General features: G+C 40.2%; 2 protein-coding genes across 4 annotated transcripts; one reads left to right on the top strand and one right to left on the bottom strand.

The window, feature by feature from the left end:
• The first annotated feature begins 148 nt into the window (after window positions 1-148).
• LOC104816413 (transcription factor bHLH101) lies at window positions 149-1,894 on the top strand. Of its 3 annotated transcripts, XR_772291.2 has the most exons (4): window positions 149-463; window positions 793-1,158; window positions 1,245-1,394; window positions 1,531-1,894. XR_772291.2 is itself a non-coding variant. In XM_010545234.2 (3 exons), the coding sequence occupies exons 1-3, from the start codon at window positions 221-223 to the stop codon at window positions 1,329-1,331; spliced, it is 693 nt and encodes a 230-aa protein (XP_010543536.1). In that variant the 5' UTR covers window positions 149-220; the 3' UTR covers window positions 1,332-1,646. The 3 variants fall into 3 exon arrangements, 2 of the variants coding, with proteins under 2 accessions (XP_010543536.1, XP_010543534.1); XM_010545234.2 differs by having other exon boundaries at window positions 796-1,158; window positions 1,245-1,646; XM_010545232.2 differs by having other exon boundaries at window positions 1,245-1,646.
• Window positions 1,691-12,544, bottom strand: LOC104816414 (ferredoxin-dependent glutamate synthase 1, chloroplastic/mitochondrial). The gene is made up of 33 exons (XM_010545235.2): window positions 12,269-12,544; window positions 11,613-11,925; window positions 10,827-11,269; window positions 10,595-10,726; window positions 10,299-10,397; window positions 10,070-10,140; window positions 9,725-9,821; window positions 9,270-9,362; window positions 9,007-9,152; window positions 8,706-8,865; window positions 8,421-8,531; window positions 8,096-8,311; window positions 7,623-7,780; window positions 7,158-7,287; window positions 6,908-6,966; window positions 6,710-6,815; window positions 6,525-6,621; window positions 6,084-6,199; window positions 5,803-6,000; window positions 5,572-5,682; window positions 5,189-5,428; window positions 5,012-5,110; window positions 4,592-4,687; window positions 4,298-4,495; window positions 4,136-4,210; window positions 3,900-4,028; window positions 3,708-3,806; window positions 3,462-3,604; window positions 3,271-3,364; window positions 2,691-2,929; window positions 2,464-2,542; window positions 2,255-2,338; window positions 1,691-2,135 (listed from the first exon to the last, which is right to left on the bottom strand). The coding sequence occupies exons 1-33, from the start codon at window positions 12,542-12,544 to the stop codon at window positions 1,974-1,976; spliced, it is 4,869 nt and encodes a 1,622-aa protein (XP_010543537.1). The 3' UTR covers window positions 1,691-1,973.
• Window positions 12,545-12,551: the final 7 nt, after the last annotated feature.

Raw genomic sequence — 12,551 nt, 5'->3', positions numbered from 1 at the left:
GGGGAACGGGCACAAGCCAGGCGCGACCAGACACGAGTTTGCGTGTGGAGAGTTGACGAGGAAACTGAACCCAAAGAATGTCTCCACAAGTCATGGAACTATAAATACAAAAACTCCTCAAAGCCATAAAGATTCCCATCTATCATCTTTGGCTTCAATCTTCTTCTTCCCGTAACCATCAAACCAAGCATACAATTTCTCTTTCTTGTGAAAAAAAAAAATGTGTGCATTGACACCAATGTTTCCGACAAGGCTTGGATGGGCTCCAATGGAGTATCCATTGATGTCCAAAGCAGAATCTTTCCTCGGTCCTTTAAATTCTGTTGCTGAAACCGATCAGAATAACTGTAAGGATGCGGCAATGAAGAAGCTTAGCCACAATGCGAGTGAACGTGACCGCCGCAAGAAACTCAACTCCTTGTATTCTTCTCTCCGGTCTCTCTTGCCTCGTTCCGACCACACGGTATCATCATACGCTTTTCTCCTACTATTTTACAGCTTTAAGGGCTCGGATTTTCGACCTATTATGGCATCCAGATCTCCATCTCTCGCTCTATATATGTTCTTGTAATAAATCACGACAACACTTCTACGCCGACCAGACATATTTTTATTTTGATAACTAGGAGATTCACAGGGTCTTCGACCCACTTAATCTACTTAATCTCTCAGGATTCAGAGTCAACCTTTAATCACGCAATTAATTGCGTCTCCTCCTTCCATCAGTAGAATCAGACATACTTAACCTCACATATACATTGAAATCTTGAATGTGTTTTGTTTGTTGATTAGCAGAAGAAGCTGAGCATTCCGGGGACAGTATCGTATGTTCTAAAGTACATACCTGAGCTCAGACAAGAAGTCGAACGGATGTGCAGGAAGAAGGAACAACTCTTGAAGAGAATCTCAAGACAAGGGCCTGTCTCCTCAGCTCATGAACATGAACAACACATGCAGAGGCCGACGAACAAAGATCTCTCTCCGATGATTCTGACATCTCGGCTCACTGACACGGAATTCGCTGTCCAGATTGCGAATCTGAACAAATCTCAGATTTCAGATACATTGCTTGGTCTAGAAGAAAGCTCCATGGAAGTGATAAGTGTATCTTCTTCGGTTTATTCAAACACACGAGTGATGCACACTTTGCATCTGCAGGTACTTGTCCTAACGAGTCTTGTCTTAAACCGATGGTTAGGGCAAAGGAATTAATATCGATTCCATGCGGGTTTTTTGTTTGGCAGATGGATGGAGATTGCGTGGTGAAGGCTGAAGAACTGAGTGATGTGATCTTGGCATTGCAGGAGAAGCAATATCAATGGCGTCAGTAGCCAAGTCAGCCATGAATATGCAGAGGAATTTGGGGACTCTCTATGCATGGTGGTGAAAAACACGTGCGCAATAGATCTGACCAAATTATTTTTATTTTTATTTTTATTTTTGTCAAACTATCAGCCTAAGGACACAAACCCCCAAACTCCCTTCTGTCATCTAATTTTACCCTACAATTGTGAATTTATGGTATTGCAGGAGAAGCAACATCAATCACTTCCTTAGTTCTGTCTCTTCAAGTTAAGGTTTCGCATTCATAAACGCAGTGGTTCTTCTTCCCTGCTGTATCAGCACGGACCAAGAGTTCGATTTTTCCTGAGCTATTTTCAAACGGGAAAGCACAAAGATATATATAGAATTACAATACCAGTTGAAAACATATGTTTTATCATCTGATTGTGTGAAGAAAGCCGAGTCACTGTACAGTTTACCGACAAGAATGGCGGTGTAGACAGAGTCCGGGGACAAGATTTTCCGCACATTTTATCTGTGGATACGAATGGAACTGTACCGATTCTTAGAATGGCCTTTGAAGGTTGCCATGGAAGGCACCCCTTCTTTATGTTTCGGGTTGTGGATGATTCTGAGATTAACGAAACCATATGCTTGAATGATGATGCCTATGTTGATGACGATGGTCACTAAGCCGACTGCAAAATCACCTCACCGGTTTCTGTTCTTACATACTGAGCAGAAGCTTCAGGAGTGTCTTCCTCACTTGGTGGAACCAGTTGCCAGAACAAAGGTAGATACTTGTCCCACTCCTTCAGAATCGCTGCCCCTTTGCCACTTCCCGTTTTTTCCTTCACCAGAACAAAACCACGACGTTGAGTTTCATCGCATTGATAACAGCAAATATAAAGATGATCTGAGAACAGATAAGTTAAGAACAGAAAAATCTCGTTTGGTAATGTAAACTTACGACGTGGGCTTCAATTAGGCTCTTCAACTGTATCTGACCTGCAGGTGCAGTAACTCTCTGTACCTTCACAATCTCCCGGTTCATCTATTACAGAGTTTCCCAAACAATGTTGTATAAAGCATGTGAAAAATTCAAAGAGAAGTATGAAAGATACATAACAAACTAAAAGACTGAATGACGGAAAAAAAAAAACAAAAAGACGAGAAAACCTTGGGAAGAAGCGTGTCATCGTCATCAAGAATGTATGCTAAACCGCCCGTCATCCCGGCTGCAACGTTTCTTCCCACTCTGTCACAAATTGAAACACCAAAGTAAGTTCCTTCAGATATGTCGGAACATTCTAAGGCCTTCAGACACTGAAACTAGTGTTTTTTCAGCTGTCTTGTTCCAAGGAAGAATGAAACTTCAGACACTGTGTGGTAAACAGTTTACTCACTTTCCTAGCACGACGACGCACCCACCAGTCATGTACTCGCAACAGTGGTCACCGGTGCCTTCAACTACAGCCTCAGAGAGAGAGTTCCTCACGGCGAATCTCTCGCCGGCTTTTCCTCTGACAAATATTTGACCGCCTGTTGCACCGTATAAGCAAGTATTTCCAACTATCGTTGCATCCTCGGGGCAGAACCCTATCGTCTCTACTGGGGTTACTACCACTTCACCACCCGCCATACCCTTTCAATGATTCACCATTTCGTCAGTCACATAAACATATCTCAAAGTTAAAAAGTACATTCTTATAAACTTAAATGGTTCATTCACTATACAAGAATGATGGATTTATTTTCCTACGGTAGTAGATACAATGCATCAAATTATGAGGAAAAAAAACTATACTCCCAATGCATCAAATGAGTTGAATCAGTGGACATACACTTGCATTATGGTCATGCATCAAAGATTTTCAAAAGAGAATGTATAAATCTCAAAGACAAGCACCAATCTTAACAGAGGCAGATACTCTTTTGGTAGTTTCTGTTTCTATCTGTTATGATGTGTCCATGGATGCAACATACCTTTCCTACATAATCATTAGCCTCTCCGACAAGCCGGACGTTCATGCCTGGAGTCAAAAAGCATGCAAATGATTGTCCTGCACTCCCGAGGAAACTGCAAAGAACAAAAAAAAACTTGTTTTTAACTTATTCCTGGATTGAAATATACGGGTACACAGAGTTATAAGAGCAAAAACACAAATATTTCTCACGTTAGGTTCAATTGTCCAGCAAAACCGGTGTCTCCATACTTCTTAGCAATAACCCCAGCAATGCGTCCACAAACAGCACGGTCTATGTTGCATATCTTGATGGTTTTATCAATTACTTTCTCATTTTCTATCGCATCTATAACCTGCAAGACTTGAAACAGTCAGCCAACCAAACACTGTATTCCAGATGAAGATGAAACTAAAAAATTTACTGGTGGAGGAACTCAAATGGTGAGTTTCCGTTACCTCTGGATCTTCGAGGATAATGTCATCCAGAACAGGGCCATTTGTATGAACAACCTGCTTTCTGATTGCAGTACTACTCCATTGAGGTAGTCCGACAAACTGAAAGTGCAAAAGAAAATCGGAGCAATGACTACATATATTCAGCATAAGAGAAATACAGAGTGGAAATAATAATGTTGTTTCGGGATATACCGAAAGAATATAATTCAGATCGAGATGCTGAGTTTTCACTAGAGAAATATCTCGTAGTTTTAGAAGATCTGTGCGTCCAATGATATCATCCAACTTCGAATATCCCAGCTGGGCCAATACACCCCTCACCTGCCAAAGATACAAAGCAAAAAGACATGAGAAACAGCGAGATGTGCTGTCTTAAATGACATTAGTAAGAAAATTCTCTAAAGATCAAAGAGATCGGAAATGTCCACCTCCTCTGCTACGTATAAGAAGAAATTGACAAGATCACCAGGCACACCAGGGAATCGTGCACGCAATTCTTCTCTCTGGGACAAGAGTGGCACAAGCCTTAGAGAACACAAAGACAGAACAGACAAAAGATGCCAAAAAATTACAAGAGATCGTAAACATACCTGGCTTGCCACACCCACAGGGCAATTATTGGTGTGGCAAATACGAGCCATAACACATCCAGTAGCAATCATTGCCAAGGAACCAAAGCCATATTCATCAGCACCCATCGCTGCAGCCATTAGAACATCAACGCCACTCTTTAAGCCTCCATCAACTCTTAATATGACCCTTTCTCTGAGTCCATTTTCAATAAGAGTCTGCAAGAGAAAATGGAGCAATTAAAAGGAAGAACCTTTTTTAGAGAATCAGAAGACAAAGGTACACATTGGATCACTCGGGAGTCAAAATTTTACTTGGTGAGTTTCTGTTAGTCCAAGTTCCCATGGCCCTCCAGCATGCTTAATGGAGCTGATTGGACTCGCTCCAGTTCCACCATCGTGCCCAGATATCTGAGAAAAAAAATCGAAAGGTCATTACAATGAATCCTCATAAAGGAAATATAAGAAAGAAGTACAAGAACTCAGCAGCCAACAAAAGGCAGCTGCTTTGCATGTTTACTAAATATATGAAGAAAACCCATAGTAGAGGAATGTGGCATATAGACTTCTCACTGAAAATGTCATGCAACGTAACATGCAGAAAAAATGTCTTTGCATGTTTCTGTAGCAGTATGCTACATGATCATGCACAATTGCACAAAATGGTAGTTCAATAGTTTTGTGGACAAATGCAAAATATATTTCCACTTGTGTCAAGTGAAACAAGATAATTACCTGGATTATATCAGCATTACCCTTCGCAACTCCTGACGCAACAGTTCCAATTCCAGCTTCTGCCACAAGCTTTACCGATACTTTCGCATTTGGATTGATCTGTTTGTCCAATTGAATACATTATACGTAGTCATTTTGTTTACGGACTCTTATCAATTTTTGGAACAAATTGATTACCTGATGTAGGTCAAAGATCAACTGTGCAAGGTCCTCTATAGAATAAATATCGTGATGCGGTGGTGGAGATATAAGCGGAACACCTGGTTTAGAGTTTCTTAACCTAGCGATATAAGCACTGACTTTCTGCCCAGGAAGTTGGCCACCCTCACCAGGCTTTGCTCCTTGTGCAATCTTAATTTCCAATTGGTCGGCATTGACCAGAAAAGTCGGCGTGACTCCAAAACGCCCTGAAGCGACCTGAAAGTAACATATAGCATTTCATGAAGCTTTTCTACGTGAACCTGCTTGATAATAAAGAGCACATTCCAAAAAAGTTGCTTCCAAAGAAGGGTATGGCTCTACAGTAAAACAGAGAGAGGTGGTGATGCAAAAATTATCACCTGCTTGATAGCACTTGTAGCAGTATCCCCATTCTGAAGGCCTTTGAGATGCGGTAATGTTGGAGAGTATCCATCTACCACATCAGTAAGTGGCTTCCAACGAATAGGATCCTATCAAGAGCAAAAGTCCAAAGAACATTTAGTTCTGATTTTTCTTGTTCTATACATGTCAGTACACTGAAAGGATATTTGTATACTGGCATATATCAATGAAGGATAAATGGGAACTACCTCTCCACCTTCTCCAGAATTAGACCTCCCACCAATTCTATTCATTGCAATAGCAATTGCTTCATGGGTTTCTCTTGAAATAGCACCAAGTGACATACCACCCGTACAAAATCTCTCAACAATAGATGAGGCAGGCTCGACCTTCCCCACGGAAATTGGTGCACGATCACTCTTGAACTCGAGAAGATCACGAAGGACCTAGTTCCCAAGAGTGAAGAAATAAGTTCACTTCAAGAACGTGAATATCAGAAAAGCTTGAGAAAAAGAATTTGAATACTCACATTAATAGGGCGGTTAGCTAAATGCTGTTGGTACACTGCATATGCAGTCTCACTTTTCTCACGCACAGCCTTGTGGAGTAATTTTGACATCTCTGGGTTGTTTGAATGATACTCACCTGAAAGAACAAGGAAATTATTACGTAAGGAATGGAAAAGGTATATATTTTATGTTAAACCAAGGCAAAACCAGAACAATACAATATATAAATAAACGTGGAAATCTAATTCGTATGATATTGTACTTCATAACCAGATTTTGTAAAATGTTGAAATTAATGCTATGGAGGTTATTGTACTAGAATGTGATACAAGAATACACGTGAGCATATCAAGTTGTGCATATGTTGATTAGAATATGTGCATGGAAATAGATACACATGCAGAAACATGAATGAGCCAACAAAAGTTCAGGGGGAGCTAATTCTAAAAATAAAACTTCACCTCCAGGCCTAAACTGAATAAACCCGAAGTTCTCTAACCGCTTAGCTGTATCTTCAGAGAATGCCTTCACCCAGAAAGACAATGACTCCCTCGCCAACTGAAGAAGACAGGATCTTTTTCAGAAGATCTTAAACATGTCTGAATATGAGGAATACAAAGGACTTTTGGCTGAATGTATTTCTCACCTCATCAAAGGTCAGTCCACCGATTTTAGACATACTTCCAGTAAATGCAAGATCAACAACCTCCTTCCCTAAACCGTATATCTCAAATATCTGAGCACCGCAGTAACTAAACAAACAAAATGTTAAGTCAGTATTTCTACGTAACATGAAAAAGACTTGGAAATATGTCGGGGAAAGCCCATAAAGAAGATATGGAACCTTGAAAGTAATGAAATGCCCATCTTAGACAAGATTTTGAGAAGACCCGCGTTAACTGCCTGCAAGATAAGCAAGTAATATGGAATTCAGGAAACTTCCATATTGTGTATTTTTAAGAAGAGTTTGTAACAAACTCAAGCTATTGGGATGAATGATAATCTGATAAGTTGTTTTCGTGGAAAACAATTTTAAAAACGAAAAAGAAATTCAAGGATGAAGCGCAACAAAAGGAGAGTCAGAAAGATCTGACCTTGCAATAATTCTTCTGAGCTTGTTCAATGGTTACAGTGGGCATTTTCCCGTTCCGCATCATGTTCACAGTCTTGTTGCTTAAGCGCCATTGTCTACATGTCTCCAGAGCCAGGTATGGGCATATAGCACTGTGGAATAATTTCAGGGAGGAAGTTATTGCAAGAAGGTAACAGGTATAATATATTTAGTGACAATGGTCAGATTCAGTCAACTAAATCTGGCTGCAGGTCTTCAGTTTAGAGTTGTCTTGGACTATCACTTGGCGAGGAAAGAGAGAATACTGGAAAGAGATAGAAACTTTTCCTTTTAAGAGTTGCAAAACAAAATTCAAGCATTGAACGTAGACAGACACACTAGTAGATAGTAATGTAAGAGCTTGGGTGACACCTGTCTTCTTACACAAATGAGAGAGAGAGAAAGAGAGAGAGAGAGAGAGAGAGAGAGAGAGAAGAGAGAGAGCAACCTTGCACCATATCCAATCAAACAAGCAAACTGATGTGTGCTGAAGCACTGAGCAGTGTCTGCAACTATGGAAGCTGACATCCGCAAGCCATTCTGAATAAGATGTTGATGAACAGCGCCAACAGCTAACAATATTGGGATAGCCGGTCGGGTAGGTTCCTGAAAGCAACCAAATTACATGTACTGTGAGATGTTTGTAGAAGACTAATATTAACATATAATGGAGACAGTTTATTGTTCATCATCACGTTAGACCGTTGTAAACAAATACCTAACTATAAGGTGGACCAACTTTCCTCATACCGTTAAAAAATTGAAAACCATGCATAAGCCATAAAAAACTACAATGGTTTCCACATGTCTCTCCATAAGCTGTAGAGGAAAACACATGGGAGCATAATCCGTTTGACTTGTAACTGATAACGAAAGATATGCCATGACAAAGGTGGTCTGAGAAATTAGTACGGAATTTACCAGGCTACCAGAGCGATCTGAAAGAATAAGCAGCTGAGAGCCACTTCGAACAGCTTCATCAGCTGCTTCACAAAGATAATAGAGTGCCTTTTCCAAGGAACCTTCAATTCCTTTTCTTATATCGAAAAAGATTGACAGAATTTTGGGCTTCAAGAGTGAATCCTTCAGTAGCTCCTCAAGCAGTCCTTCATTCAGTACAGGGCTGGACAGAATAACCTAAGATCATGAAAGAAGCCATGTCATGTGTAACAAATAATGTGAAGCCAAACGAAAGAGAATAAAGGATAGCTGATAAACATGAAGGGTAAAGATAAAGAATCAAAACCTGTGAAGCGTTCTCAGGCCCAAGCTCTAATATGTTTCCACGCTTCCCGATATTAACTTCAAGAGACATAACCAAACCTTCCCTAAGGGGATCAATAGCTGGGTTTGTAACCTGACACCACAAAATGCATTTCAATAGCCAACAATTAGAAGAAACTGTACAAAGATGCTACAGCAGGAGCACGACCAGCACAAAGGTATTGTCAATGTGCTACAATACGGTTTACCCAAAAAATGGCATTTTAGACCAAAAACTGCAACACATAGGCTCCAATTACATGTGTACCTGTGCGAATCTTTGCTTGAAATAGTCATAAAGCATATGTGGCTTCTGAGACAATGCTGCCAACGGAATATCATCGCCCATGCAAAACGTTGGTTCCTTTCCTTGTGCAGCCATAGACTCAATAACCATTTGCACATCCTCACTTGAATAACCGAATGCCCTGATAGGTTTGACATGTCAGCTTATAATTTGGCATCTTTGTTATGAGCCAGAGCTTTACCCTTTGGATGAACAAAGAACCAAGTACATGTCTAATAAAATGGCAACTTGAGACAAAAGACAAAGAAGTCAGAAGATTTACTGTTGGTGTCTTAGGATTTCTTCAGTTTCCATGATTGTTGAGGAATTGAATTTCGCAGGACTCAAGGACCGGAGGTTTTCTTGAATCCACTTTCCATATGGATTCAGTGAGGAGATTCGCTTTTTGACCTCTGTATTTTCAAATACCTGCAATTGGAAAATTCATCAAAAAATCATGAGTGAAGCGGAGCATTATATGACCAAGCACCATAAAATTTTGTATGTGCAAGTAGCTGCCAAGATTTAAGCTTCCACTTTCCTGACCTGACCATTAATTAGATCAACGGCAATCATCATCCCAGGTCCTAGACGGCCTTTCATGGTGACTTTTGACTCATCCACGGGTACAACACCAACCTAAAAAAGATAAAAGAAAATAAATATTTCAAGCACAAGAACAAGATGGAGAGAAAAAAACATATAATTTTAAGAATAACCATGTGGGATGCACTAAATTTTGACCAACTTCTCTTTCCACAGCCCAAAAGATGAACAGTGCAATAGATTTACTGAAGGAGCTACCTACTGTAGGCCAAATGACAATTGTTTCATGTTGATCAGCTATACGTGACCAACTAAACTGCATGTTAACTACTAATTGCTCTGTTGACTATGAAATGGCTTCTGTTAATGTAAAAAATTATCACAAAAAAAGAAGTAATTCTTATAGCACGGGAATTTGGACCTATATTGATCAAACAAAAAGGTAGTTGATATACCTCAGATGCAACATAGACGACATTGTCACTTGTCCGCCAATATCTAGCAGGGCGAAGCCCATTTCGGTCAAGACAAGCCCCAACTGTTTTTCCATCACTGAGTGATGAATTCAAGTAGCAAATGTCAGTTAAACCTGAGGAGGAAGCCTAATAAAGCAGAGATATGGCGAGGAAATAAAATCCTGAGCTCAAACACAACAAGCAAACAGCAAGACTGCAGTGATTTGACCCTAGGATGATAAGAAAATTCCTCAACTTAAATCCTAACAAGAAACAACTTGATTAAGGCATATTTTAAAAGCTGATCTCAAAAACAATACAAAGCCAATCTCCTAAAAGGTTTACCTGAACAAAAGTAATGCTGGTCCATCCCAAGCTTCCATCTGTCCTTTGTAATAGTCATAGAAATCTACAACCTACGGTAAAAATGGCAATCAAAGAGACACACAAGATTGCAACCAGTACAAAGACAGGTTTGGACTTCTGCTAGATGTGGAAATCTGATAGTTTTTGGGAGAACAAACCAGAAACATAATGTTAGATGCAATATGACGTTTAATATCCAGATAGATACCTCGGGATATTTGATCGATAACGTCGGGTGATTTTTGTATGCCTCAGGGACAAGAATCATCAGAGCTTCTTCTGCTGTCCTGCCACTTCTTATTAAAATCTGCAAGATATCCAAATTAACCGAGGGCAAATACAGAATACAGATTACCTAAATATTTGTTCAGTAAAACATCAATCATATTATTGATACTAGTGGTATCAATTTGAGAAGAAAAAAAGAATGAATGTGAATCTATATCACAAAGCAGCCACAAAAGTATCCACCAATAATATATATATTTGTCTAATATCACTTACTTCTGCAGCACTGTCCAGGTTTGCCGAGTCTGATGCCTTGGGGTTACCAAATGGACGAATTTCATTTTCTCGACCTCGCCAAACAGGAGACTTCAAAGAGGCTTCACGAGATTGCATCCAATTCAAATTTCCCTGCACAAATGTACCGAAAACAGAATGAGACCTCCTTAAACTTAGGAAGTTGTGATTTAGTATAACAATCAACCATAACAAAACCCAAAATAATTATTACCTGTACGGTGTTGATCTCTCCATTATGTCCAAGAAACCTCATTGGTTGAGCAAGAGGCCACCTGGGACTAGTGTTTGTGCTGTACCTTCGATGATAAATAGCAAAGGGAGATTTATAGAGCTCGTTTTGGAGGTCAAGATAAAACAACCCAAGAACTTCTGAGCGAAGCATTCCCTTGTAGACTATGGTTTGATTGGACAGGGAACAGAAGTAGAGCTCATTTCCCCAACTCTCTGATGCCACCGCTCGTTCAATTAACTTGCGGCAAATGTAAAGTTCCCGTTCAATGTCATCCGTGCTATCTTCCTTCACAATTCTAACAAACACTTGCTGCATGTTGGGCATTGTTTCTTTAGCATTTTTACCAACTATGGAGACATTTATAGGAACTGTCCTCCATCCGAGCACCTGTAGTCCCTCTTTCTCAAATGTCTTTTCAACAACTACAAAAAGCATTAAAACATTTCGGTAAAACAGTGAGGCACAAAAAGAGAAAGATAAAACTAAGCATGAACCATGCCTAATAGATGAAATATTGATGTTAAAGAAGAACAATCATTAGTATAAAATATATGCACATGTACAAGACGAATATCCACGAGTTTTCCAAAGTAATAAAACCAATTCTATCCTCTATATAGATAGACCACATGTAGAAGATCCACAGTAAAAGTTTAACATGTTTCCCGTATTAATTCTCTTTGTTGCACGATTCAAATGATTTGCTTAGCTGATTTGCAAAAGGACAAGATCAGATACATGGAGGGAAAGGAGAAAAAGAGTGACCTTGCTTGGCTTCTTGCATGAAAGTCTCATCCTGTGGAAGAAAAACCATTCCAACACCGGTGTGTAACTTATCGAACGGGGCAAGACCTTGTTCCTTAGCCCAGACCTCAAACAAGTCCCATGGAATGGAAGACATGAGCCCCGACCCATCACCAGAATCATTGTCTGCTCCACAGCCTCCACGGTGTTCCATGCAACCAAGAGCAATAAGAGCATCCTTAACAACGCCATGTGAGCCTATGTTGTCTAAGTTTGCAATGAAGCCAACTCCGCAAGCGCCTCTCTCAGACAAGATGTCCTCCAAATGAGCAACCTGTTCAGACAACAACAACAACAACATAAACTCCCGAGTTGTAACTTACAACCAAAACAAATCGATATATGTTTCAGAGGACAAAACCTATGATCCCCAAATCTTGTATTCCAAGAAAGCATCTTTCATGGGTTTAATACAAATATACACAAAATTTGAACGACAACACAATCTACCGTACTTGAAGTCGTCAAGAACGAAAATTTGATGGATAAGAAATAGAAAATTTTGGTTTTAAAACTTAACTAAAGACAGTACAACACGTGGATGTTCGTGAAAATATCTTTTTGACGTTCCCCAAAAAGGGAAAGGGAAAGAATTTCTAATTCAAAAGAAGGCCGACCTGGGGTTTCAAGCCGGAGGAAGAAGCGGAATCTTCGGCGGGTGCGACGCCATTAACGCGTTCGAGGTCGATCACGGCTCTAACGGAGGAGGACAGCCTCCGAGCCGACAATCGGGCACGCGAAATCGAACCGCCGCCGAGTCGGCGACGAGTGCTCTTGGACTTACAGTATAATCCGACAAAATCGACGAAGAAGAAGTTCTTGTCGGAGGACAGAACAGAACTCGGAGTAGTCGAAAGCAGATTGGGAACAGAAGAGACGGATTTCATCGCCATTGAAGAA

The sequence above is a fragment of the Tarenaya hassleriana genome, unplaced genomic scaffold (assembly GCF_000463585.1).
Source record: "Tarenaya hassleriana unplaced genomic scaffold, ASM46358v1 Cleome25, whole genome shotgun sequence".
In the NCBI taxonomy this organism is placed as follows: domain Eukaryota; kingdom Viridiplantae; phylum Streptophyta; class Magnoliopsida; order Brassicales; family Cleomaceae; genus Tarenaya; species Tarenaya hassleriana.
The sequence above is the reverse complement of the archived record's forward strand: the minus strand, read 5'-3'. Positions and strand labels throughout refer to the sequence as shown.